Source organism: Somniosus microcephalus, chromosome 14 (assembly GCF_052327205.1).
Source record: "Somniosus microcephalus isolate GS21.2 chromosome 14, FLI_Smic_1.0, whole genome shotgun sequence".
Lineage (NCBI taxonomy): Eukaryota > Metazoa > Chordata > Chondrichthyes > Squaliformes > Somniosidae > Somniosus > Somniosus microcephalus.
This window is the reverse complement of record NC_141000.1, coordinates 104,804,058-104,832,022: the sequence shown is the minus strand read 5'-3', so window position 1 is coordinate 104,832,022 and position 27,965 is coordinate 104,804,058. Positions and strand designations below refer to the sequence as shown.

The following is a 27,965-nucleotide window of genomic DNA, read 5'->3' as shown; positions in this document are numbered from 1 at the left end:
TCAACCATTACCTACACGGACAAAAATTTACCTTGTTGACTGACCATCAACCCCTCATCTCCATATTCAACCCTGAAAAGGGTGTTCCCATTATGACAGCGCAAAGGCTACAGAGGTGGTCCCTTTTTCTAGGGGCACACCAATATAACATAGAATACAAAGGATCAAAACAGCATGGAAATGCTGACGGTTTATCGCGCCTACCGTTGCCAATGGTAGAAGAAGCACCTACCGTAGACCCAGTGGAGATTTTCCACTCTACCATAGTCGAATGTCTACCAGTAACAAATTCTGCCATTGAAAGGGAAACTAGAAATGACCCGACTCTCTCACGAGTCTACGATTTAACAGTGAAGGGATGGCCAGCACATGGCGAACCACTGTTGCCAGCATTCTCGCAAAGAAGAGAACAGCTGTCAGTGTGCAGAGGAACCTTGATGTGTGGATCCAGAGTGGTGATTCCACCCAAACTCCAGGATAAAGTTCTAAAGGAGCTTCACGAGGGGCATCTGGGTGGAGTGAAAATGAAGAACCTAGCCAGGGCATTTGTATGGTGGCCAGGTATCGATGGAGACATCGAAGAAATGACCAAGAGCTGCCTAGGATGCCAGAAGGTCCAAAACGCTCCACCACAAGCCCCTCTACAGCCATGGGAGTGGCCCTCATCTCCCTGGCAAAGGGTACACATCGACTTTGCTGGTCCAGTTATGGACTCAATGTTCTTAATTGTGGTTGATGCACACTCCAAGTGGCCGGAGGTAATAAAGATGTCCTCCACCGCCACGGAAAAAACCATCACAGTATTAAGGACCATATTTGCCAGGAATGGGCTGCCTGAACAGATCTATTCTGATAATGGACCACAATTTGTGTCCGAAGAATTCAGGAAGTTCTTAAAAAACAATGGGGTTAAGCACTACACGTCCGCCCCATACCATCCCGCCACCAATGGATTGGCTGAAAGGTTTGTACAGACCTTCAAGAAGGCCATAAAGGCCATGGGTAATGAAGACATAAAACTTCAGCACAAGGTGGATAACTTCTTGTTTGCATACAGGAATGCAACACAAATGGTTACAAACCAAACTCCCGCCATGATGTTCTTCAATAGAAGCCTAAGATGCCGACTGGATTTGATCAAGCCAAACATCAGAAGGGACGTGGAGAACCGGCAATTTCAAGGCATGAATGAAAGGCCAACTAGAACCTTCCAGATAGGTCAACAAGTTTTGGCCCGGGACTACCGTACCGAGAAATGGCAGCCTGGAACTATCTGCACATGACTAGGACCGCTGATGTATACCGTGGACATCGGAGAAAGCATAATAAGGCGCCATGCTGACCAAATCATAGAGTCATCCGAAAAGGGACAACCTACACCACAACTCTATACGCCTAATGATGAAGTAGAGATAACCATATCTACCTCCGATCCGGTGATACTGGAACCCGATGAACCCGACACTGACATTCAAGCCGAATCAGCCTTGCCAAAAGAACCTACTGCACCAGCAGAAACTACTACCCCACCGAGGCGTTATCCGGACCGAGTCAGGAAGCCTCCAGAGAGACTGACTTATAATTAATTAACTGCAGCAATGTGTAGATTATTTTTCTTGTAACATGTAGTTAATGATTACTTAAAATATTATGTACTGGTTGGCTAAAAGGGGAAGAATTATAGTGTATGTGCCTTTAAGAGCCCCCTGTGTACTGTAATGCCGGTAATGGCCACTCGGGCTATATAAGCCTGTGTATTGTGTTGTATCAGTTAGTTCCCCTCCAGACTGTGTTCAGTAAACACCTGTGAAACCAACTCCTGTCTTCAGTGTCTCTATTAACACACGGATACAACACAAGCGGCATCGTAGTCTTCGATTGAAGAACATCATGTCTGGAGTTTGGTTGGTAACCGCATGTGTCGCATTCTGGTAGGCAAACAAGAAGTTATCCACCTTGTGTTGTAGGGGTATATCTTCATTACACATTGCCTTGATAGCCTTCTTGAATGTTTGAACAAACCTCTCGGCCAATCCATTAGTGGCTGGATGATATGGGGTGGATGTGTAATGCTTAACACCATTGTTCTTTAAGAACCTCCGGAACTCTTCAGACACAAACTGTGGTCCATTGTCAGAGCAAATCTGTTCAGGCAGCCCATCCCTGGCGAATATGGTTCGTAAGACTGTGATAGTTTTTTCTGTGGTTGTTGAGGACATTTTTATTACCTCTGGCCACTTTGAATGTGCATCCACCGCAATTAAAAACATCGAGTCCATAAAGGGACCAGCAAAATCAATGTGCACCCTTTGCCATGGAGATGAGGGCCACTCCCATGGATGTAGAGGGTCTTGTGGTGGGGCATTTTGGACCTTCTGGCATCCTGTACAGCTCTTGGTCATCTCTTCGATCTCTCTATCGATTCCCGGCCACCACACAAACGTTCTGGCTAAGTTCTTCATTTTTACCCCTCCCAGATGACCCTCATGAAGCTCATTGAGCACTCTATCCTTCAATTTGGGTGGAATTACTACTCTGGATCCACACATCAAGGTTCCTCTGCACACTGACAGCTGTTCTCTTCTCGGCGAGAATGCTGGCAGCAGTGGTTTGCCATGTGCTGGCCATCCCTTCACCGTTAAATCATAGACCCAGGAGAGTGTCGGGTCATTTCGTGTTTCCTTTTCTATGTTTGCATTCGTCACAGGGAGACATTCGACTATAGTCGAGTGGAATAACTCCACTGGATCCACTGCCAGTTCTTCTTCCACCGTCGGCAACGGTAGGCGCGACAATCCATCAGCATTCCCATGCTGTTTAGTTCCTTTGTACTCGATGTCATATTGGTGTGCCCCTAGGAAAAGGGACCACCTCTGTAGCCGTTGTGCCGTTATTATCGGTACGCCCTTCTGAGGGTTGAAAATGGAGACGAGAGGTTGATGAGCGGTTAGTAGAGTAAATTTCTGACCGTGCAGGTAGTGATTGAACTTCTTCACCCCCCACACCAGGCTGAGGGCCTCTCTGTCAATCTGGGCGTATTTACGCTCGGCTGCAGTTAACAAGCGTGATGCAAAAGCTACCGGCCTCTCTCAACCATCAAGGAATTTATGTGACAGTACCGCCCCAATGCCGTAGGGAGACGCATCACACGCCAGTCTTATCGGTAGTTATGGGTTGTAGTGAGCCAATACTTCTCTTGAAGTGATTAGGTCCTTACTCTTCTGAAAGGCCCGCTGACATTCATCGCTCCATTTCCATGCTACTCCCGTTCGTAGTAGGGCGTTCAGTGGATGCAGAATTGTGGACAAATTCGGCAAAAACTTATGGTAGTAATTCACCAATCCGAGGAATGACCTCAGTTGCGACACATTTTCAGGCGCTGGAGCCTTAACTACCACTTCAATTTTGTCAGGGGACTTATGCAACCCCTCTTCATCAATCATGTGGCCACAATACGATATCTGTTTCTTAAAAAACTCGCACTTGGGGCGATTGGCTCATAGCCCATGCTCACGTAGTCTAGTGAGCACCTGCCCTAGGTTGGCAAGGTGTTCACTGTCATCTTCACCTGTCACTAGGATGTCGTCCAAGTAACACTGAGTCCCCGGAATCCCTTGCAGGACTTGTTCCATCGCTCTTTGCCATATTGCCGGAGCTGATGCTACTCCGAATACCAGTCGATTATACTGGTAAAGACCTTTGTGAGTGTTTATCGTGAGATACTTCCTGGAGGATTCTTCGACCTCCATCTGCAAATATGCTTGTGCTAGGTCAATTTTTGTAAAACGCTTCCCTCCAGATAGTGAGGCAAAGATATCTTCTATCCTTGGAAGGGGATATTGTACTGTGTGAAGGACTGGGTTCACCGTCACCTTGAAGTCCCCACAGATGCGAACCTTCCTTGGCTCCTCAGACTTATTGTTTAACGTTTTCTTCATGACAGGAACGATGGGTGTCGCCCACTCGCTCCAGTCTACCTTAGATAACACGCCTGCATTCTCCAGATTCTCCAGCTCTGCCTCGACGGCTGGGCGAATTGCATATGGTACCGGTCTTGCTTTGAAAAACTTGGGAATTGCATTCTCCTCTATTTTTATCGAGGCGGTTACGCCTTTAAGAGTACCCAGTTCTTGTTGAAATACCTCTTTGGCGTCAGCTAAGATTGTTGACAATCGTCCAGGAGTGACGTCGTCATCCTTTTTACCAGCCACCGTCGGTGCCTGAATGGAGTGCCAGTCTAAACTTATCTTTCTGATCCATTCACGTCCCAATAACGGTGGTCCACCATCTTGCAGAATGTAGAGATACAATTTCCGTATTTTCTTGCCGTTGTATTCGACAGGCACCCTTATTTTTCCTCTGGGGTATACTTTTTGCCCCGTATATGTCCTCAAGACAATGGATGTCTCTCTCAAGGGTATGTGTGAGAATAACCGCTCATAGTCTCGTCGATTCATGACGGTTAGAGCTGATCCTGTATCCAATTCCATTTTGACTTGGGACCCTGCTATCGTGAGGGTGACCCAAATGGTTCGGTGATCCTCTTTTGCGATTACGTTGTGAAGTTTGAGACAGCTTAGTCTCTTGTTCCCGGATTCACTATCGCTCATCTGGTCTTCGGAACTACTGTCCGTCATCTTTTGTACTTTCCTGTACGGTTCCTTAGTAGCCTTTTTGTTGTTGTTGGTCTTCTTCCCAGACCTGCAAACTCGTGCAATGTGTCCCATCTTTCCGCATTGCCTGCATATTTTGTCCTTGGACCAGCAGTCCTTCTGGTCATGGTTTGTTCTGCCGCAGCGATAACATTTTGCAAATCCCCGTGTCATTTCGTGGGTGCCGTATTCCTGTGGCTTTTGTTGTATTTCCGCAGCTCCCCTTGCTGCTGCTTCATACGATACTGCCATGCTGAAAGCCTTATCTAGCGTCAGCTCTTTCTCTGAGAGTAACCTCTTCTGGGTTCCTTCACTCAGGAGTCCACAGACAAATTTGTCCGGTAGGGTATCTGCCAGTCCTGCTCCGAACTGGCAGTGCTTTGATAGCTTGCGTAGTTCCGTAAGGTAATCAGCATTGCTCTCATTTTTATGCTGATTTCTCCTGTGGAATTTAAATTTTTCTGCTATCAGCAGCGGTGTAGGATTTAGGTGTTCCTGTAGGATAGCAACAATTTCGTTAAAACTCTTCGCCTTCGGTTTGGCTGGAGTAATCAGGTCCCGCAATAGTCTGTACGTTCTTGCGCCCGTTAAATTTAGCAATACCGATGCCTTTTTCTCATTGGCTATTTCGTTTGCCTCGCAATATACCTCGACTCTTTCCACATACGTGGTCCAGTCTTCTATTGCATTATCGAAGGCAGTGATATTGCCAGTCTTTGGCATCTTGAAAATCAAAGATGGCGCCTCCCGCGCTTTGCCTTCGTCCCTGATGGATCAAAATGGCGCCTCCCGCGCTTTTCCTTCTTCCCCGCCAAGTTAAGATGGCACCTCCCGCGCTTTCCCACCGCTGCCGCTGCTGCCAACGCTGTTGCTGCCGATTATATTTATTTTACTATCCTGTAATGGCGACGCCCTATGGTCTTCGCACCTCCCCGATCGCTGCTGCCAACGCCGCTCTCCGCGGTATTTTTATTTTTCTATCGCGCTTCAATATTTGCTCTGTTAATCGAAGAACCGTTCCCGTCATGGAGCGGACCCGCTGAGACACTTCCCTCCCTCTTCTTCGGTCCGAACGCTGCCCGGCATCGAAGCACCGGCCGCGCCCTGTGTGCTCCACCCTCTCTCTCTCTCTTTGCTTCCCGACTCGCTGCCCGGCCCCGTTGCAGAGCCACCCGATCGAGCTCTAGCCCGCCGCAGCCCAGGAAGGAACAGTGCACTACCTGCCACCAGCCCGATTAGCTGGGAAACCACAGACTGGAGAACCAAGCCTGGCTCTCGACAGTCTCTCCTGCACTTTTCAATTCGATGATTTGGAGGGCAGTTGCCCACGGTCGACGCCCGTTTCTCGAGTTTCTTTGGATTTTTTTTTTTCTTTCTTCTGTCTTCGGCCTTCAATAACGTCGTCTGAGGTGCTGCCGAGTTGCAGGTAAGTTTGTTTCTTACTCGTCGCCAGTATTATGTCCGTGTATAATTGAGACACGGACTGCAGGAGTTGATTATAACAAGTCTTTACTGAATGGAGACAACCTGGAAACTGAAACTACAGAAGCCTGCTAGGGCCTTTTATACAGGGGTGGTCACTGCCGGTACTGCAGTCTGAGACCAGTTATTCCCTTAAAGGTACATACACAACAGTAAGGTGTAGTTTTATGATGGGACCTGTACCAATATCCTTGCAAAGAGAGAAAATAAAGAATAATGGAGGTAAAAGAAATGGATGTTATGGTACTGCACAGTGACAGACAAACCATTGGTAAATAAATATAAAACATTCTACAGTCTGCACTCACCTGCCTGGTTAGACTGTCTGAGTTGGGACATTTCAAAATAAACACATTAAGATTTTTAACAAATTTTCATGAACAGAGCAAACATCGGAACTCTGGCCATAAAGACACCTCTCGCTTAGCTCCTACCTTGTATCCCTATCACCACCCCACACACCCACTAGTTTTATGTCAGACAAAAGGGCTCAAACCCTACTTGTGTCGCTGTAAATGTAACTGTGACATCAAGTTTGTGTGTTGGGACCCCTCTGCAAATATTAACACACTCCTAACCATCCTCTGCCTTAACTTCTGAAAGGCACAAAAGTAAATCTGCTTTCTGGCTGTGCACCAACCGTCAGTGCATCAACATACCCAGAAACAGTTGGGGGGAGAAATTCGGTATCGCCCCGTTTGGGGCGCAATTATTGGCCGGGCACAAAGTTTAGCGCCTGGCGCTAATTATCGCCTCTGACTGTGAACTTGGCTTCTATCACCCCTGGAGGTGATTGGAGCGCTAAATCAGGCGCTACACACCTCTCTTAAGGCGCTAATGCCGAGGAGCGAAGCGCTACCTCAGAGTGCTGGCGAAGCTCATGTGATGTCAGTCAGCAATGGAACACAGACACACTGGTGCCGGCCAGTTCTTAAAGGGGAGGGTCAATCTTGCTCTCCATCCACACCCTGCTCATTGCAGCCTTGAATCTCGGCCTGGAGAGGCCTGTACATCAAATCTCCTGGAAAGAGCAATGGAGAGGCCCAGGGAAAGAGCTCAGAGTGCAGCCCCTATAGTCGCTTCTAAATTGATGCAAGGAAGGTCAAATCAAAATGAATCTGCAAAGCGCTGCTCAGTACCCAAAATTCCTTCACACAGCGTTGAATCTCTCCAGAAGTCTCTCTCCCTCTCAGAATGTGTGGTGCAAAAATGTCGCCGACAAAAAAGGCAGTAAGCGGCCGCCTTTAAATAGCGCTCCCCAGTCCCTTCCTGACAGCAAAACGCTCCCCTTAACCTGTCATTGCTAGCGGCAGGCGGAGCCACTCAATATCTGGTCCAGGGCGTTACACGCTTGACTGACGTCACGATCTGCGGGCGCAGGAGATCATGGCGGTAGTGTTTAGCACCGCCGCAAAATGTCTGGTCAATTTCACGAGCAGCGCAAACATTGCCGCGCCCCGGCGCTAGTTACTTCGCACAAAGCAACCAAATTTTTCCCCTTGAAGTCTTGATGCCAGATGGACAAAAATTGGATGATCTTGGGGACCCAATAGGATCTCCTCATGGGCCTTCTAGGATCGGGGGGCCCAGTTTGAATTTTTATGGTGTTAATGGTATTTTAGTAATCCTCACTACTTTGTAAGATCCAAATGAAGCTCTCTTTTATTTGCCTTGCATGCCTATCTCTATTTGCTAGAATTTCTCTCTTGCCACTTGTAATCCTCCCTTGTCTCATTGCTTTTAAACCTTCGGGAAAGGATTTGGGAAGCATACGCAGTGTGGTTTATGAGCTGCTAATCCGCCCGTGTCTGGTTCAGTGAGCTGCGAGCCACCGGTTGGATTCTCTCCTCCTCCTGCACTTTGAGCAAAAGAGGATGGCGGGACGGGTGGGGGACGGTGCAGGGGCGGATGGAGAGTTGGGGATTGCCCCAAACTGCTGGGGGGAGAGGGAGGAAAATAACTCCCAGCATACGGGCGAAAACCAGGACTGCACCCCCGAAATCGAGGAGGGAGAGAGGGATCAGGAGAACGCAAGGGGCAACGGGCTGTTCAATATCTACCGCAACACTTCCGAGGAAACGGAGCATGAGGTCTCCCTGTTTGTGAAGGTACATTTCCATCTGCTCTTCTGCAGAGAAAGCTACTTAACTTGCTACTTTTTAAAATATGCGTCCTAATATTTAATTTCCCCCTCCCTTAAATAGAACAAACAGAATCTCTTGATGTATGTTCTACCCTGAAGGCAGCCTTATATACACTGTACGGATTAAAGGGTCAGTGGCGCTTAAATCTATTCACTCTGGATTTGAAGCCACTCGTGAGATTCTGATTAAATGAAAATTTATTTTGCAATCTGAACGCGGGTTGTAGAACACCATCAAACCCCCAGTTAGTGTGTGTGTACACCCTTACCCCAAACCCCCAGTTAGTGTGTGTGTTCACCCTTACCCCAAACCCCCAGTTAGTGTGTGTGTTCACCCTTACCCCAAACCCCCAGTTCGTGTGTGTGTTCACCCTTACCCCAAACCCCCAGTTAGTGTGTGTGTTCACCCTTACCCCAAACCCCCAGTTAGTGTGTGTTCACCCTTACCCCAAACCCCCAGTTAGTGTGTATGTTCACCCTTACCCCAAACCCCCAGTTAGTGTGTATGTTCACCCTTACCCCAAACCCCCAGTTAGTGTGTATGTTCACCCTTACCCCAAACCTCCAGTTAGTGTGTGTGTTCACCCTTACACCAAACCCCCAGTTAGTGTGTGTGTGCACCCTTACCCCAAACCCCCAGTTAGTGTGTGTGTTCACCCTTACCCCAAACCCCCAGTTAGTGTGTGTGTGTGTTCACCCTTACCCCAAACCCCCAGTTAGTGTGTGTGTTCACCCTTACCCCAAACCCCCAGTTAGTGTGTGTGTGCTCCCTTACCCCAAACCCCAGTTAGTGTGTGTGTTCACCCTTACCCCAAACCCCCAGTTAGTGTGTGTGTGCACCCTTACCCCAAACCCCCAGTTAGTGTGTGTGTTCACCCTTACCCCAAACCCCAGTTAGTGTGTGTGTGCACCCTTACCCCAAACCCCAGTTAGTGTGTGTGTGCACCCTTACCCCAAACCCCCAGTTAGAGTGTGTGCGCTCCCTTACCCCAAAGTCCCAGTTAGTGTGTGTGTTCACCCTTACCCCAAACCCCCAGTTAGTGTGTGTGTTCACCCTTACCCCAAACCCCCAGTTAGCGTGTGTGTCCACCCTTACCCCAAACCCCCAGTTAGCGTGTGTGTTCACCCTTACCCCAAACCCCCAGTTAGTGTATGTGTTCACCCTTACCCCAAACCCCCAGTTAGTGTGTGTGTTCACCCTTACCCCAAACTCCCAGTTAGTGTGTGTGTGCTCCCTTACCCCAAACCCCCAGTTAGTGTGTGTGTTCACCCTTACCCCAAACCCCCAGTTAGTGTGTGTGTGCTCCCTTACCCCAAACTCCCAGTTAGTGTGTGTGTTCACCCTTACCCCAAACCCCCAGTTAGTGTGTGTGCTCCCTTACCCCAAACCCCCAGTTAGTGTGTGTTCACCCTTACCCCAAACCCCCAGTTAGTGTGTGTGTTCACCCTTACCCCAAACCTCCAGTTAGTGTGTGTGTTCACCCTTACCCCAAACCCCCAGTTAGTGTGTATGTTCACCCTTACCCCAAACCCCCAGTTAGTGTGTGTGTGCTCCCTTACCCCAAACCCCCAGTTAGTGTGTGTGTGCTCCCTTACCCCAAACCCCCAGTTAGTGTGTGTGTTCACCCTTACCCCAAACCCCCAGTTAGTGTGTGTGTTCACCCTTACCCCAAACCCCCAGTTAGCGTGTGTGTTCACCCTTACCCCAAACCCCCAGTTAGTGTGTGTGTTCACCCTTACCCCAAACCCCCAGTTAGTGTGTGTGTTCACCCTTACCCCAAACCTCCAGTTAGTGTGTGTGTTCACCCTTACCCCAAACCCCAGTTAGTGTGTGTGTGCTCCCTTACCCCAAACCTCCAGTTAGTGTGTGTGTGCTCCCTTACCCCAAACCCCCAGTTAGTGTGTGTGTTCACCCTTACCCCAAACCTCCAGTTAGTGTGTGTGTGCTCCCTTACCCCAAACCCCCAGTTAGTGTGTGTGTTCACCCTTACCCCAAACCTCCAGTTAGTGTGTGTGTGCTCCCTTACCCCAAACTCCCAGTTAGTGTGTGTGTTCAGCCTTACCCCAAACCCCCAGTTAGTGTGTGTGTTCACCCTTACCCCAAACCCCCAGTTAGTGTGTATGTTCACCCTTACCCCAAACCCCCAGTTAGTGTGTGTGTTCACCCTTACCCCAAACCCCCAGTTAGTGTGTGTGCGCTCCCTTACCCCAAACCCCCAGTTAGTGTGTGTGTTCACCCTTACCCCAAACCCCAGTTAGTGTGTGTGTGCACCCTTACCCCAAACTCCCAGTTAGTGTGTGTGTTCACCCTTACCCCAAACCTCCAGTTAGTGTGTGTGTTCACCCTTACCCCAAACCCCCAGTTAGTGTGTATGTTCACCCTTACCCCAAACCCCCAGTTAGTGTGTGTGTTCACCCTTACCCCAAACTCCCAGTTAGTGTGTGTGTGTGCTCCCTTACCCCAAAGTCCCAGTTAGTGTGTGTGTGCTCCCTTACCCCAAACCCCCAGTTAGTGTGTGTGTGCACCCTTACCCCAAAGTCCCAGTTAGTGTGTGTGCGCTCCCTTACCCCAAACCCTCAGTTAGTGTGTGTGTTTATGTGTGTGCACCCTTACACCAAATACCCAAGAGGTTGCAGCCCCTTTTCCATTATTTGAAGGGGCTGCTCCTTGATAGTTTGGCTGCACTTCAGTCCCACGCTCCTGATCTTTGGTCACCCAGTGCGGAGGGGAGCGGGCAGATCGGAGGACCTCTTGGTCGGACTGCTCCTGGGCCTGGCCAAAGTGGCCATTAACTGGTCCAGGCAGCGGGCGGTCATGGGGGTCGTTCGGCCCGATTGCCTGCCTCTTTTCCGTGGCCATGTTCGCACCCAGGTGGCCCTGGAGATGGAGTACGTGGTGTCCGCCGGCACGCTTGAGGCCTTCCGCGACTGGTGGGTATCGGAGGGACTGGAGTGCATCATCACCCCGGCCAACACAATTTTAATTTAAGTTGTTAAGTTTCCTTTAATGTTTTATTAGTTACAGTTTATTTGTTTTAGTGCACCCAATCAAAAGAGTACACGAAACCCCCAGTTAGTGTGTGTGTGCACCCGTACACCACATACCCAGTGTGCATTGTTACATATTCCAATTTATAAAGGACCATAGGATGCTCCCATTCTAACTTCAGTTTGTGTACCCGGTCATTAGGTTGAGTATTTTTTGTTGCCCTCCTTGGAAGTTGCAAAGTCCCCTGTTTTTCCTCGGGTTTGAAATGCCTCCAGGACAAGTCCCTACGAGGAAGGCACCACACATCAGTCAAATGGCCCTACCAAATTAAAGGTGTGTCTGACAATTTGGATCAAATGTCCTGTGGCGCCCACTGGAAGAGATTGGAAAGTATCATTTTTCAATTCCAAAATAAAATTTGCAAAAGAGAATTAAAAAAAAAAAATCTGTTTTGAAAATCTAGTTAACTGCAAGACTCTTTTAACAGGGTCATAATTGTCCACGAAGTTCATGCTGGAATGTATAAAGGACCAGTAATATTTGGGAATGAGCTGACCATTCCTTTACAACAGAAATATCTGCATTTTTCTCATGACTTGATTTGTTTACACTTTCGATGTGTATCTGGTGTAGATTTGTAGACTGAGTCACCAAAGGAAACTATTGGGGTTTTGGAACTAGAATCATTTTAAGTATTGTAGTTGATGCAGCTACTCCTGGCATGGGCTTTTTAAAATATGTTTGCGTTTGTAAATGTTTTGTTTCAAATATTTTCCCCTTTTTGCTTATTCTGGGTTGTTTATCAGTCCATATGGGGTGTCGTCCTGTCGTCTCTCACTGGAGGCAAGTCATGGATTGCATCCCATAAGCACAAGGTCTAAATAACCATTGAAGTGATTGTTACAGCTAAGCACATGTTAGTAGGTTTGTCCAAAATGGTGGAATTTTTGTTAATGAAGGTAATTGAACCATTTTTTTGAAAATCTGATTATCTGCTTTGGGAATAGAATACAGCCTGTGGCACACAAGCAATGCAGTTGATGTTTTATTATATGTAAACTACAGCTCTCCAAAATGTTACACCAAACGAAGTTAATTTCATATATCAAACATACTCCTACTGTCCCACGGTGTCTCCTTCTAGTGAGTGCTGGAGTTTTACTGACCCTCAACAGAAGGGCGCTCTCGCTCCTTACATAGAATGTACAGCACTGAAGCAGGCATTTGGCCCAACTGGTCCATGCTGGTGTTCATGCTCCACACAAGCCTCCTCCTACCCCTCTTCATCGAACCATATCAGCATAACCTTCTATTCCTTTCTCCCTCGTGTGTTTATCTAGCTTCCCCTCAAATGCATCTATGCTATTCACCTCAGCTACTCCTTGTGGTAGCGAGTTCCACATTCTAACCACTCTAATGCATTTAAAGTTAATTTAATCAATAAGCTGGCTTCAAGTTTACACTTGAGAGTGGCATCAAGACCTAACTCCTTTAGTAAATACAGTTGATATGGGTCCTAATTACATTGAAGCCAAAACTGCAGTAGAAATAAATGGGCCAGAAATTAGGTTCGGGGGCTTGCCGCGCGTGCAAGCCCCCGATGTACACTCACCCGGCGCGCCGACATCCGAAGCCTGGGCCTGCTTGGAATTCCTGTCACTGGCCCGGTTCAGATGTCGGCGCGATGTGCTTGCCTGATCCAGCGGCGTAGTTAGTGCAATGTGCCGGCTGGGATCAGGTGAGCACTGTGCAGCCAATCAGGGGAGGGGAAACTTCATTCATGAGTTTGACAGTAAGAACTGTCAAACTCATGAAAAGTACGGGCGCCCAAAAGATTAGTTTAACTTTAAATAAAATTTAAAAAAACATCCCAATAGTTAAATAAACTATAAATAACTTTTAAAAACTATTTTAAACAATTAATAAAATTTTTGAAAAAAATAATTTTTTAAGAAATCGGGTCTAAAAATAAACTTACCTTACTGTAAAGTCCTTAAAAACAATGAAGCTGTGGAAAAAATGTAATAATTTTAAATAATAGACCACTTACCTTCAAGAATCCAGTCCTTACGCCTCCTTTTTATATGTGTAAAAAGTTCAGGCTCTTGCACACGGGCAAACCTGTCAAAAGAAGGAAGTTCAACGCGTGCGCGCGCAGAGTCCTGCACGCGTTGGACCTCTGAAACCCTTGGAGGAAATGCCGGTTTCCTGCGCATGTGCTGTGCATGCTGAAATCCGGCACTTCCAACGGGCCCACGCGAGTACCCCGTCCGTACTCACGCGTTGGGACCGGAATTACTGGCCCATTGTATTTTAAAAGTTAAAGGCATTACTCTAGCAGGCACAGACCATTTACTATAACTAGTGGCATTACTATTTTGCACACCTGTGTGCAACCAAAACAGTTTGGCATCCACACAGTCTAAATCTGTCTACAGCAGAGTGGAGGTTTGTCATAGCATTGTATGAATACTTCAAAAACCTGTATTCTTAAAGTTGAAGTTTGAACCATGGGAAAGTGCTGGCTTGCCCGTCACCTGAGTACATACCCAACAGGCCTCTCTGCTGTCAGCAGTCCCTTTCTGGCCTTCCCACTCTAGTCAATTCCTGAGGCATTTATCCTTGTTAGAATTGCTTCCTGTTGCACTTTAACAAGGATAAATGTTAAGAGGATAAATACAGTTGATATGGATCCTAATTACATTGAAGCCAAAACTGCAGTAGAAATAAATGTATTTTAAAAGTTAAAGGCCTTACTCTAGCAGGCACAGACCATTTACTATAATTAGTGGCATTACTATTTTGCGTTCCTTTTGAACTCGCTCCCTAACAGCACTGTGTGAGTACCTTCACCACACGGACTGCAGTGGTTCAAGAAGGTGGCTCACCACCACCTTCTCGAGGCAATTAGGGGTGGGCAATAAATACTGGCCTTGCCAGTGATGCACACATTCTGTGAACGAATTTTTAAAAAAAAAACTTAAAATGCAAGAGATAGCATGATAAATTCTGTTCCAAAACTAGTACAGCACTTCAATCATTTAACTGTTATAGTCAACAGATATATGACTCTTGAAAAGGTTCAACGTGCAGAAGAAAAGATGCAGCGGACTTATTATATTATTTGTGAAATAATGGCCCAGAAAAAAATAACGGAATGTGAATGACACACGCCGTTATTAATGTTGAAATCAGCCAGAAACTTACGGCAAGGAAGAGAAACCCCATAAATTGCGAATCGCCACAAGTTACTGGATGATTTGCGCAGCATAAGTACCCTTTTAACGATGTGATAATTGTTAATGCCTGCCAATTAACCTCTTTTGCCTAGAAAGTGAACACACAAAAGTGTGGACTCTCATTCCTTCAGGTTGTGAATCGCTGATTTTTAAAAATGTCAAATTTCCTTTCTGTCTCTTTTTTTCTCTCTCTCTCCCTCTCTTTCTCAATCCAACCTTTCTTTCCCTCTCTCTTCCCCTTTCTGTACTTGATTTGACATTGAATTCACTGAGTCTAATTCACCCTCTTTCTCAGTCCTTCCTCTGTTTATTTTTCACTCCTTTAATCCCATTGGTTAAGGAGATACACTGGGGTTAGTCCTGTTGTTCGCCAAGGTCCCAGATGCCCTGTTGCCCTCGCTGCGCTGTTATCAACTCACACTTCCTTCAACTTTGTGGGCAAAATAACCAAAACTTGCACAAACAGCTATCGGGGCACAATGCGAGATGCCCCACTCCAGCAAAATCGGGGCCACTGTTTCCATGTCGAGAATGAAACAGCAGCCACAAATTCACCGTACGTGTGTAAATATTTAAGAACTTTCTTGCTGCTTCCATTTTTTTTAAACTTTGATTTCACTGAATTGTAACCTGAATATATAAAATTAGTTGTTTTGAAATAGCTTAATACCAATGGAATATTTTCTGCAGTTTTTTAAAAAAAGCAAAATAAAATAAGCAGGGAATCCAAGGATATTTTGATCTCACTTGTTTCTCAAAAACATTAGGAGCAATTGTTAAAAGGGGATCTTTAGTATAGGGGTAAATAGAGACAATGGTGTGTACTTTCTCCAAAGTAAATTCTGTACTTTATTTCCTCTCCAGAACATTTTACAGTATATCGATACTCTTAGACCTTTTGCAAATCACACTATTCTGTCCACACATTTAAGTCTTGCCACGATTTACTTGTTGACCTTAAAGAAGCGGGGGTGGTCAATCAGGTTACTGCAGTCTTCCTTTTAATTATGACCCTTGGCATTTACTCCCCTGCCCCCTCTTTAGTTAATTTCAGTACTCCTTTAGTTCATTTCAGTACTCCTTTAGTTAATTTCAGTACTCCTTTAGTTAATTTCAGTACTCCTTTAGTTAATTTCAGTACTCCTTTAGTTAATTTCAGTACTCCTTTAGTTCCCTCGGTGCACCAGACATCATTGCAGGTTAGAGATAGCAGGTGGGCAGCCTGTTTCCATGCCTTTGCCAATACCACTCTGCGATCAACTCTTAGGAGGTGCACAAGGGATGCCTTGAGTGCCTTGCACTCTTAATATTTTCTCACCACTTTTGGGGAGGCGCTTAGCTGAGCCTCCGTTCTGTGCTCGCCTGATGGGCAGGTCAAGATTGGGACCTTGGCGATGGACATATGCCTTGCGACTGTGAGGCACGGTGCTTTCTTCATGTAGTCGGGGCAATGGATTCCATGCGTATTGAACAGCTAAATTAATAATTCAAAAGCCTATTCATTCATTCCTCAAGGTTGCAACTTTCCGTGATCTATTATTTCTGCATTTGCAAAAGACAAATACAGTGATGGGTGTACTTGTATGCACAAATGTGATCGTTAACTACAAATATAATCTTCATTGCTTGCGTTCTGTAGCAGAGGCTGCATTCTACAACCCCCTGAGATAACACCCATCATGAAGGATTTTTTCTGGAATTAGTTTTGTTCTTCAGCTGGGCACAAAAGAATTAGGCAGCCCATTAAACTGAAATGGGCCATTTGTCTTCAATCCACACATTAAAAAGAATCGTACAATTAAAAATGTTTTATTTTCAGTGACTGCACTGCCACTGATAGCAGTAAAGACAGAAGACCAAAAACTAACCGCTTTCACGCATTATGTGGAATCGCAGCGGCAATAACAATGAAGAATAATCCTGCACTGCCAATCTGGTAGATTCTGATTCCATGATACAATTTTTGTAATGATGGCAATTAAGACCGCGCATCACCTGCATCCATGGAAAAACCAGCTTTCAGTTCTATTGATTTTGTTAAAACTCATGTCTAAAGGTGCTCTTTTTGATATCTATGGTGCAAATTGAAAATATATCAAGAGCCTATGAAATGCATGGTAAAAATGCCGTTTCGTTGCTGACTGCTTCAGATCGAGAAGGTGATTTTTTGTGGTTTAGTCATTGGAGGCTTGTAATAACTTCAAAGAAACAGATACAGTGGGACAGACCTTCAGGTTGCCTGTGTGTAAACCTACCATTGCAGATCAGCCGCCATTATAGAAATTTGAAATCGATGGGAATGAAAAGCGAGCAGTTTATCTAACGGATGGCAACGTCAGTTTTACACCTGGGCGGCAAGTTGAGGATCTGTCTCGTTGTCTGTGGTGCAAACTTTCCACAGCTGCCGATATGGCCATCTGACATCATTTAGAGGGGATCTCATTGAAACGTATAAAACTCTGACAGTGCTAGACAGACTAGATGCAGGGAGGATGTTTCCCCTGGCTGGGGGGTCTAGAACGAGGTGTCACAGTCTCAGGATACGGGGTAGGACATTTAGGACTGAGATGAGGAGAAATTTCTTCACTCAAGAGGGTGATGAACCTGTGGAATTCTCTACCACAGAAGGCTGTGGAGGCCAAGTCACTGAATATATTTAAGAAGGAGATAGATAGATTTCTAGACACAAAAGGCATCAAGGGGTATGGGGAGAGAGCAGGAATATGGTATTGAGATAGAGGATCAGCCATGATCATATTGAATGGCGGAGCAGGCTCGAGGAGGGGCTGAAGGGCCTACTCCTGCTCCTATTTTTCTATTTTTCTATGTTTACTTCTCCTGTTTGTTCCAAAAGCTGATTTTACCCAATAGTATCCCTTTCACTAATTAAGATATGTTGTACAACGACATTTTCAGGCAGATTAAACTGATCAGAAATAATCCAGAGGCCTGGACTAATAATCTAGAGAATGCAAGTTTGAATCCCACCATGGCAGTTTGAGAATTTTAATTCAGTTTAAAAAAAAATAACATCTGGAAATAAAAATCTGGTAGCAGTAAAAGTGACCGTGAAGCTGTTGGATTGTCGTAAACTCCTAACTGGTTCACTAATGTACCTTATAGAAGGAAACCTGCTGTCGGAGTGTGTGTGTGTGTGTATACTCCAGTCCCACTTGACTCTTAACTGTCCTCCAGAGTTTAGAAAGCCCATCACCACCTTCTCGGCAACTAGCAATGGGGAATTAATGCTTGTCTTGCCAATGATGCCCACATTCCAAGAATGAATGGGAAAAAAACACATGTATGAACTGGAACAAAATCAATGACTTTGTATATGGCACAAGTAGTCTGTGCACAAAGCAATTCAGAGGTTCCAATCAAATGTGCCTTTCCTCCCGATCCCAATTCCAACACACCTCATTTTACTATGTGATGCATACTAATATGGACCTTGTGGCCTGAGAGGAATCTATGCAAATTACCCACAAAAGTAATCTGCCACTTTTGTACTTCAATCTTAATCTCCTGCTCTTGCACCATCATGCCACTCCGTTTTATGGTCACTTGATAGTAAGCTTTTCAGAGAATGTCCATCTCTTCTTGTGCTCCTCTTTGAGTGAGACAGATGCCCGAGGGTATATTAGCATCTTTGAGATTAGTCGCTGAATTACTTGGGCTTCACTCTTGTGTTTTATTGTGTAATCTGAATCCTTGGCTGGGTTATATCCTTGTCGCAATCTTTTTTTTCTTTCTGTTACTCCATATTTTAAGGAAAACAAATGCTGTTGTAAAGTTTAAAAAAAAAAGCATGTTGGACAATTCCGAGGACAAAGTACTTAAAACAAATCATCAAAGTATCTTCTAAATTTGATAACTGTAGATGCAGGGAGGATGTTTCCCCTGGCTGGGGAAGTCTAGAACCAGGGGTCACATTCTCCGAATAAGGGGTCGGCCATTTAGGGCTGAGATGAGGAGAAATTTCTTCACTCAGAAGGTGGTGAATCTTTGGAATTCTCTACCCCAGAGGACTGTGGAGGCTCAGTCGTTGAGTATATTCAAGACAGAGATCGATAGATTTTGAACATTAAGGGAATCAAGGGATATTTATTAGAATGGTTCCGGGATGGGGGATCTTAGCTATAAGGACAGGTTGGAGAAGCTGGATTTGTTTTCATTAGAGCAAAGGAGGTTAAGGGGTGATTTGATAGAGGTGTACAAGATTATGGCGGGTTTGGATAGGCTGGACGGGGAAAGGTTATTCCCACTAGTTGATGGAATAAGAACCAGGGGACACAGATTTAAGGTTTTGGGCAAGAGATACAGGGGGGATGTGAGGAAAAACTTTTTTACGCAGCGAGTGGTGATGACCTGGAATTCGCTGCCGATGGAAGTGGTGGAAGCAGAGACACTCAATATTTTCAAGGGGAGACTGGATAGGCACTTGAGGGAAATAAACTTGCTGGGCCACGGGGATGGAGCGGGGGAATGGTACCGACTGGATTGCTCTACAGAGAGCCAGCATGGACTCGATGGGCCGAATGGCCTCCTTCTGTGCCGTATGATTCTATGGGGATAGTTCAGGAAAGTGGACATGAGGTAGAAGATTAGCTATGATCTTATTGAATGGTGGAGCAGGTTTGAAGGGCTAAATGGCCTACTCCTGCTCCTATTATGTTCTTATGCAAGAGGATTTGGACCAGTAGGCAATTAACATCACTTGCAGCGTCAGCCCTTGAGTAAATCTGGTATGGTGCTGCTCCCAGACCACACCAAAAGTTCCCAGAAAAGTTCAAGTGGAGATTTCTGTGGGTCTGTACCCAAGTGCACTTGGAGTGCACGCCTGGAAAGGAAAGGAAAATTGGGTGGGCTTCTTTACAGATGCGCACTCTTACCACTCAATTGTCTTTTCTCCTCTGATATTCGCTGTGCTCAGGAAATCCTTGGTGCTGACCCGTGAAAATCTCCTCTCCAAAGTGCACAGCTACAAACGGGCAGATGATGCCTCGGTTTAACGTCTCATCTGAAGGACCGCACCACCAACAGTGCAGCACTCCCTCAGTACTGCATTGGAGATGGGATACACACACGCCTTGCTACCTATCGGAGTTAAAATGGCGGCAGGCTTGTACGCGTCGGGTTGGCAGTCCCGGTTTGCGTTTTAGGGTTTAACCTCGTCCTGCACGTCATGGGAGGGTTAATATCCAAGACTAAATATCTTTTTTTTTAATGCAATAACAGATCTGCTAGTTTCAGGGAGTGGGAGTTTTAAGTTGCTGTTCAGATTATATAGTGTTGGGTCTGGAATCAGCTGATTTGTGGAGCACTACTAATGCTGTATTTGAAGTTTATTTTTGTTAGAAACTGCAGACTGGTCGTCAGCCTTGTCGTACTCCAAGGTACTGTTGATTATTGAACATGACTGGTGGAGTCCATCAGTCACTGGGGACTGGGATTATTCCCAAAGTCCTTAATGGGCATGGTCGGCCCAGCTGGACAGGTAGCAGGAAGCTTGAGAGGCCCCTGTGCTGGTTTTAATCAATTAAACTCTAGAAGTGACTGAGGCTGCGAATTTAATTCTGGAGGCAGGATGGGGGCGGGTCAGCTGGTTTCCGGGTTCCGGTCCCGCCCCCAGCTGCCTCCGCTCTGCAGATGTGATTTTCCCTTGATTGGCCTTGTTAAGCCCACCTACTGGCCAATTAACAGGAAGTGGGTCTGATGACATAATTTGATGACGCATCATCAGCCAGTTTCCTTAAAGGGACATAGAAACATAGAAGATAGGAGCAGGAGTAGGCCATTCGGCCCCTCGAGCCTGCTCCGCCATTCAATGAGATCATGGCTGATCATCCAAATTCAGTACCCTGTCCCTGCTTTCTCCCCATATCCCTTGATCCCTTTAGCCTTAAGAAATATATCTAACTCCTTCTTGAATATATTTAATGAATTGGCCTCAATGGCCTTCTGTGGTAGAGAATTCCAGAGGTTCACCACTCTCAATTTTATTTTATTTTGACAGTTGACCTGTCGGTGTTTGACAGCATTGAGGTGCTGCAAACACTAACAATCACTGCACAAAGGTGAACGCTTGCACCCAGGCTCTCCAGTGACTCCCTCCATATCCTTATGGAGGGAGTCACAGCACGCAGGGAGGTTCTCTTCCCTTCCAAGGGCAGAAGAGACCTCCCCAGGACACCAACCTCCACCCAACCCTCTCTATCTATTTTATCACTTCCCCATCTCACTAGCAACCCCTCACACTCACTCTCATCCTACTGCAAGCATACCAACTAACACACAAGTGTGGGCACTTGAGAGGTTTAGCCAATGTCCATGTGAAGTTTCTGGTAATGTGTTGTCATACAGTGAAATATCTTTTTCCAAAAGTGCCCCTTATTGGACAGATCTGAGCACACATTGAGAAGTGTCTTACTGAGTTCCAGTGATTGTTCAGTCATAACTCCCCACCCCCACCCCCCTGCTATAGCGATGTGTGTGCACAGAATGGCTTGGACATTAAAGGGATGCTTCAAGGTGCTGGTGTGGGATGGTGTCAACTGAGCGCTTCATGTGCCAGCCAGGGTTTACAGCATCAAGTGAAGAAAATCTGGCCATGGTGATGCCTCCTGGCCAGCAATGTTTGTCAGGGGCTGATGCCCTGTGTCCAGTGCAGCATCAGGTGGGTGAGGAGGAGGTTGGCGCTCCTAGTGTTGGTGCTGCTGTTGTGGCTGGTTGTGGCACTGCCGTGGCTGCTCTTCCTCTGAATCTGACGACCAGGATGCGAGGATGTAAATGGTTCCCATCCCGTTGCTATAGATTTCAGCTGAGAGGAGAAGCTTGCAAGCGCACACTCAAAGTGGCCTGAATATTCCAGTCAGGTAACTCTGCAGATGGGTGTCAGCTTGACCAGTCACAAGGTCAGTAGAGTTGCAAAATCTTATCCCAAACCTCCAATAACAAAATTGTTGCATTTGAATGTCAGCCATGTTACAGAGGCGCTTTTAAAGTGCTGCAACAATGACTACAGATCATGTGCTCCAGCAACTCGTCTCCTTGCAGCTGGCCTGTTTCTGGCAAGATGGGAAACAGGAGCCAGAAGCATGAAAATGGGAAACCCAATATCAAAATAGGATTAGCAAGGCAGTTAACAGGCTCCTAACTACCTGTCCCACTGGTTGGAGTCGGGTCAGTTTGGGAGCGGCTGACCCGACACTCATGAAAATCGCGTGGGGGTAGGATGGAGGCGGGTTGGGTGTCTGAAGCCATTTTTTCCCAATTTTTGCTGCTGACCCGCCCCCCAACCCGCCTCCTCAGGGCTATTAAAATCGAGCCCTATATGTTTGTAGCTCTCTCAGCCTTAAATCTTGCCAACCTGTGCTTATGTGAAATATTGACAAAAAAAAGCTTGATCAAAAATTATGACAGTAAGAAATACAGTTTCCAGCCATGAAAAAGAGGAATATTAACATTATAAATAGATGAGTTTATAAAACAATTGGTTATGGTTGTGGAGACGGAGGGGATTGAAGAGTTTAGTACAAGGCAGGAAAGTGGGGTTTAGATCAGTTAAGTAGGGGTAGGGTTGTTGAGCCAAATTGCCTTTTCTGCTTTTAAATAGCAAAATAATAATTAGAGTGCCATGAATCTTATCATGACTCATGAAGTAACATTGGGCGGCCAGCTGGTGGCGCCGTCCAAGGAGTATAAATACTCGGGCGTGGGCCCAGCTTGCTCAGGATGTTTCTGTAACCAGGAACTAGTGATGTAACTAGAATCTCATGGTTGTGAAACAGTTGATTAAAGCTTTGTTTTATACTCAAACCAAGTGCTCAGTAGTCTTTTTACATCAATTTAATCAACTGTGTATCGGCTCCACGCTCTGAGTAATTTCGGGAACAGACAGCTACGACTTCAACTGCAGAAGGGAACTCCGGCGTAGTAATCAATCCATCATGGACAAACTACTCAGACCCGCCCGTCTTGACCTGGACCCAAATTCACCTACAACTGCTAAAGTATGGAAACACTGATATCGTACCTTCAGCAACTTCCTCAGGGTGTGTGGTGAGAATGTTCCTGATAAATTAGAGATACTTGCCAATTATGTATCTCTTCAAGTGTTTGACTATATCGAAGACTGTGTAGACTATGACTCCGTTATCCTAATATTACAGCGACTATATGTTAAGGCCCCAAACAAAATTTTTGCTCGGCATCTACTGGCCACTACTCGACAACAACCCGGGGAATCACTTGACGAATTCTTTCAAAAGCTTTGCAGGCTCAGCAAGGATTGTAGGCTCAGCAAGGATTGTAATCTTAAAGCTGTCACAGCTGAGCAGTACCAGAAGGAGCTAATTCGTGATTCTTTTATTAACGGAATGACGTCTCCCTTCATACGTCAGCATCTGTTGGAGAATAAAACCCTCGAGTTACAGGCTGCCTATGACCAGGCATGTTTCCTGGACTTAGCAAAGAGGAATGCAGATACCTATCTTTTACCACGTGCATGGGCTGCTGCTATCACTTTTAATGACTCCTTCGATAGGTCTCAGGCGGAAGCCCTCACTGATGATGACTCTAAACTAGCGGATGACAACCCTACCCTAGAAGCCTTCACTGATGATGACACTGCCCTAGCGGCATCTTGGCAATCTGGAAGGGAGTGTTTCTTCTGTGGAGGTGCATTCCACTATAGGAAATTTTGTCTTGCTTGTAACGCAACCTGCAATCATTGCAGTAAGAACGGTCGCTTTTCTAAGGTATGCCAGTCAAGAGCCCCTGTTAGTTTTGCAGCTACTATCTATAAAACTGCTCCTCCCCCAAGTGCCACTACTAAGGTTACAGCTGCAATCTATAAAACTGCTCCTCCCCCAAGAACCACTACTAAGGTTACAGCTGTCAAGAGTAAAACTGCCCCTCCTCCCATCACAGCTGTTTTTCCCCAAAGTCTGTCCCATGCAGCCATGAAGGTTTTGGTAAATGGACACATTTTGAGTGCACTAATCAACTCATGCAGCTCTGACAGCTTCATTAGTGAGCGGGCTGTCAGTAAGTTAAAACTGTGTATTTACCCCTCGGACAGGGAAATTGCAATGGCTCTGATGACACTGACCACCAACTCTTCCGGCTTTTGTCTTGTCAATCTTATTCTCAATGGCCGCACTTATTTCTCCACCCGGCTCGGGGTGCTCAAAAACCTATGCAGTGATGTGCTCCTGGGACAGGATTTCCAGAAACAACACAAAAGACTCACTTTCGAGTTTGGAGGGTCAAAGCCAGAGCTTACTATTTCCAAAGTACTGTTTTGTGTGCTTTCGGCAGCTTCGCTCGATGAGCCCTCCTTGTTTGCCAATCTTTCCCCCTGATGTAAGCCCATAGTCACTAAATCACGATGTTTCAGCCAAGATGATCGATCCTTTATCGAGGTGGAAATCTCTCGCCTTCTAGCTAACGGTATCATTGAGCCATGTTCATCTTCCCGGCAGGCTCAAGTCGTTGTTGTTAAAAATCCTCTGAAGCAACACAAGAAATGTCTTTGCATCGATTACTCACAAACTATTAACCAGTATACCGACCTGGATGCCTACCCACTACCACACATCGATGACATGGTCAATCACCTTGCCAATTACAAGGTATTTTCAACTTTTGATTTAAAGAGCGCATACCATCAAGTACCATTAAAGAACTCTGACAAAAAGTATATGGCCTTTGAGGCCAATGGTCGGCTTTATCAGTTTTGTCGCCTTCCATTTGGGGTCACCAATGGGGTGGCTGTCTTTCAACGGGCAATGGATAGCCTAGTCAAACAGGAGAACTTAACGGACACTTTTCCATATCTGGATAATATCACCATTGCTGGTCATGACCAGAAGGAGCATGATGCCAACCTCCAGAAATTTTTTGACTTGACGTTCTCCGTCGTCACAACTTAATCAGTACCATCAGTCAACATCCTTGGCTACTGGGTGGGCAACGGTGTCATCAAACTGTATCCGGAGCGACTTCGTCCGCTTCAGAATCTCGGCTCTCTTCGTCGGGCACTCGGCATGTTCGCCTATTATGCGAAGTGGATACCCCACTTCTCCGACAAGATCCAGCCCCTGCTTCATGCAAAGTTATTTCCGTTGGAGGCAACAGCTATTTCAGCTTTCAACCTCCTCAAGCAACAACTGGAAAAAGCCACACTTCATTCCATCGATGAAAATCTCCCTTTTCTGGTCGAGTGCGATGCATCGGATGTGGCGATCTCGGCTACCTTGAATCAAGGTGGTCGACCCATTGCATTTCTGTCCAGAACATTGCAGGGTAGTGAGCTCCATTATCCTCCTGTCGAGAAGGAGGCTACGGCCATCATCGAAGCAGTACGTAAATGGAGTAATTTTCTCGCTCGTCGCCATTTCACGCTTATAACTGATCAGCGCTCCGTGGCCTTTATGCTGGATAACCGGAAACGCACTAAGATCAAGAATAACAAAATACAACTCTGGAGGATGGAATTGGCCGCCTTTGGATACACCATACATTATCGACCCGGCAGAGAGAATGTGGCCCCGGATACCCTCACGCATGCATTCTGCTCTTCTATGTCAACTTCGACTCTTGCGGATCTTCATACTGACTTATGCCATCCTGGCGTTACCCGTATGTTGCACTTTGTGCGATCTTAAAAATCTCCCATTTTCTACGGAAGATGTGAAAAGAACTTGCTCCACCTGTAGAATCTGTGCGGAATTAAAACCGCAATTCTTCCGTCCATCGGATGGCTCACTCATACACGCTATGCAGCGACTCCGCATTGACTTTAAAGGGCCATTGCCTCCCTCAACACAAAACACCTACTTACTTACTATGTTGGATGAATATTCATGCTTTCCCTTTGCTTTCCCCTGTCCCAATATGCTTACTTCCACAGTGATCAAATGCCTCGATCAGGTCTTTTCCCTTTGCGGTACAGCCAATTTCATCCACTCTGATCGGGGTGCCTCCTTCATGTCAAGCGAACTCATAAGTTATCTTTCCCAACGGGGAATTGCCACAAGCAAAACGACACCGTATCATCCCATCAGTAACGGACAGGTTGAGAGATATAACGCTATCATTTGGAACGCTGTTCATCTTGCACTGAGGTCACGCAACCTACCAGACCAGCAGTGGGAAACTATGGCCTAGAAATTCAGTTAAGGCCCGCCAGCAGGCTAACGCCCAAAAGTTAGCGCTGCGCGCGGAGCCAGGTGCGCCTGTCAGATATTCGGCTTTTGCGCCCCAAGTCGGAACCGGGCACTATTCCAGGGTGTGCCCGCCCCCGCTTGGGGCGCTGAAACTGAATTTCTGCGCTGTAGGCCCCGCTGCGCCACCCGCTGCGGAGCGGCAGGCTGCGGTACTGCAGGCCTCCTCCTTCTCTTAAGGGGGAGGTGCCTGCAACAGCGAGATCGCCGCTGGATTGTGCCGGCAAATGAGCCCGGCACCACGGAGAAGTGCCGGGCTCGCGGAAAGCAGCCGGCAATGCCGCGGGGGGGGGGGGGTGGAGGAGGCCGGGGAAGGAGGTGCGGGCAGGCGGCCGGCCGCACCTCCACCTTAAAACGCCCCAGTAGCGCAGCAGTACGGCCCCGTTTTCCAATCGCTGTTTGCAGCCGCTGCAGAAGAGGTGGCCGCAACTAAATATGGGGTTTGGGCCGGAAGCGGGGCGGAACCGGGGCACTGCGCACACCGATGACGTCATCGGTGTCGGCGCAGCGCTACTGGCTACCGCCGCCATTACCGCAGCGCTGAATATCAGCGCACCCTCTTACACTGGCGCAGAAACCCTATTTGGGTGGAAACTGGGCGCAAAGCCCACTGAATTTCTAGCCCTATGTTCCTTAACATGTTGCATTCCATCAGGTCTCTTCTTTCTACGTCCACCAATGTCACTCCTCACGAGTGATTCTTCAGGTTCCAGCGTTGCTCCACTCATGGGACGTCCCTACAATCATGGTTGGCAGCTCCCGGCCCCGTGCTGCTCCGAAGATTCGTCCGATCTTCCAAAAACGATCCACGCGTCGACGAGGTGGAACTAACGGACGTTAATCCCACTTACGCGCACGTGCGGTACCCTGATGGCCGGGAGTCCACCGTTTCACTCCGAGATCTGGCTCCCTGTCCAACCAGTCCCACGGACTCAACTGGTAGAGGAACCCATGGTAATGATACCAACGCTCTGCGCTCCTTTGAGGATGACGCCCTCCCTGGGACATCAAGGGATCTGCCGGTTACTCCACCGGATCAACTCTGGGAGCCGAGCGCTTCCCATGGGATGGCTACCTGAAGCCAGGATGCCGGTCAATCCCCGGCGACCAACCAAGATGATGCCAGCTCTGCGCCCGTGAGGACCCGCACCTGGAGTCACAATCTCCCCAGTCTTCTGCAGGTCGATCAAGGCGACACGGGCCCCGTTGATCTACCAGTACCAAGCGACCCAGGGACCAAGACACAATCCGAGGAGACGTATCTTCCAGCCACAAGCGAAGATCTAAAAGACTGCGCTTATTTGTGGTCCGCCTAATCCACTAGAAGGAAGTCGTCGGACTTCCAAAACTTTCAGGTGGGAAGGATGTCATGAATCTTATCATGACTCATGAAGTAACACTGGGCGGCCAGCTGGTGGCACCGTCCGAGGAGTATAAATACTCGGGTGTGGGCCCAGCTTGCTCAGGATGTTTCTGTAACCAGGAACTAGTGATGTAACTAGAAATCTCATGGTTTTGAAACAGTTGATTAAAGCCTTGTTTTATACTCAAACCAAGTGCTCAGTAGTCTTTTTATATCATAGAGTAAGATGGCTATTGACACCGAGCCATATAAAGAGAAATTAGGGCAGGTGCTTGGTCAAAGAGGTAGGTTTTAAGGAGTGTCTTAAAGGAGGAAAGACAGGTAGAGAGACGGAGAGGTTTAGGCAGGGAATTCCAGAGCTTAGGGCCGAGGCAACAGAAGGCACGGCCACCAATGGTTGCGTGATTATAATCAGGGATGCTCAAGAGGGCAGAATTAGAGGAGCACAGATATCTCGAGGGGTGGGGTGGGGGTTGTGGGGCTGGAGGAGATTACAGCGATAGGGAAGGGCGAGGCCATGGAGGGATTTGAAAACAAGGATGAGAATTTTGAAATCGAGGCATTGCTTAACCGGGAACCTTGTAGGTCAGCGCGCACAGGGGTGATGGGTGAGCGGGACTTGGTGTGAGTTAGGACACGGACAGCTGAGTTTTGGATGACTTCAAGTTTACATAGGGTAACAGTAGTTGTAGAAGGATATGCTGATAGGGTTAGATGAAGTAGGGTGGAAGGAGGTTCCTGTGGAGCATGGACCATAGGAACATAGGAATGGGAGTAGGCCATTCAGCCCCTTGAGCCTGTGAGATCATAGCTGATCTGCGATCTTACTCCATATATCTGCCTTTGGCCCATATCCCTTAATACAAGCT

General features: G+C 46.9%; 1 protein-coding gene across 1 annotated transcript in view; it reads left to right on the top strand.

The window, feature by feature from the left end:
- Positions 1–7,979: 7,979 nt before the first annotated feature.
- The window catches only part of LOC147107792 (chloride intracellular channel protein 4), a 100,873-nt gene continuing 80,887 nt past the window's right edge, over positions 7,980–27,965 (top strand). The window contains exon 1 of the mRNA XM_086007101.1: positions 7,980–8,242. Within this exon, the coding sequence (XP_085863227.1) occupies positions 8,009–8,242 (234 nt within the window). The 5' untranslated portion in view covers positions 7,980–8,008. The remainder of the gene's footprint in view (positions 8,243–27,965) is intronic.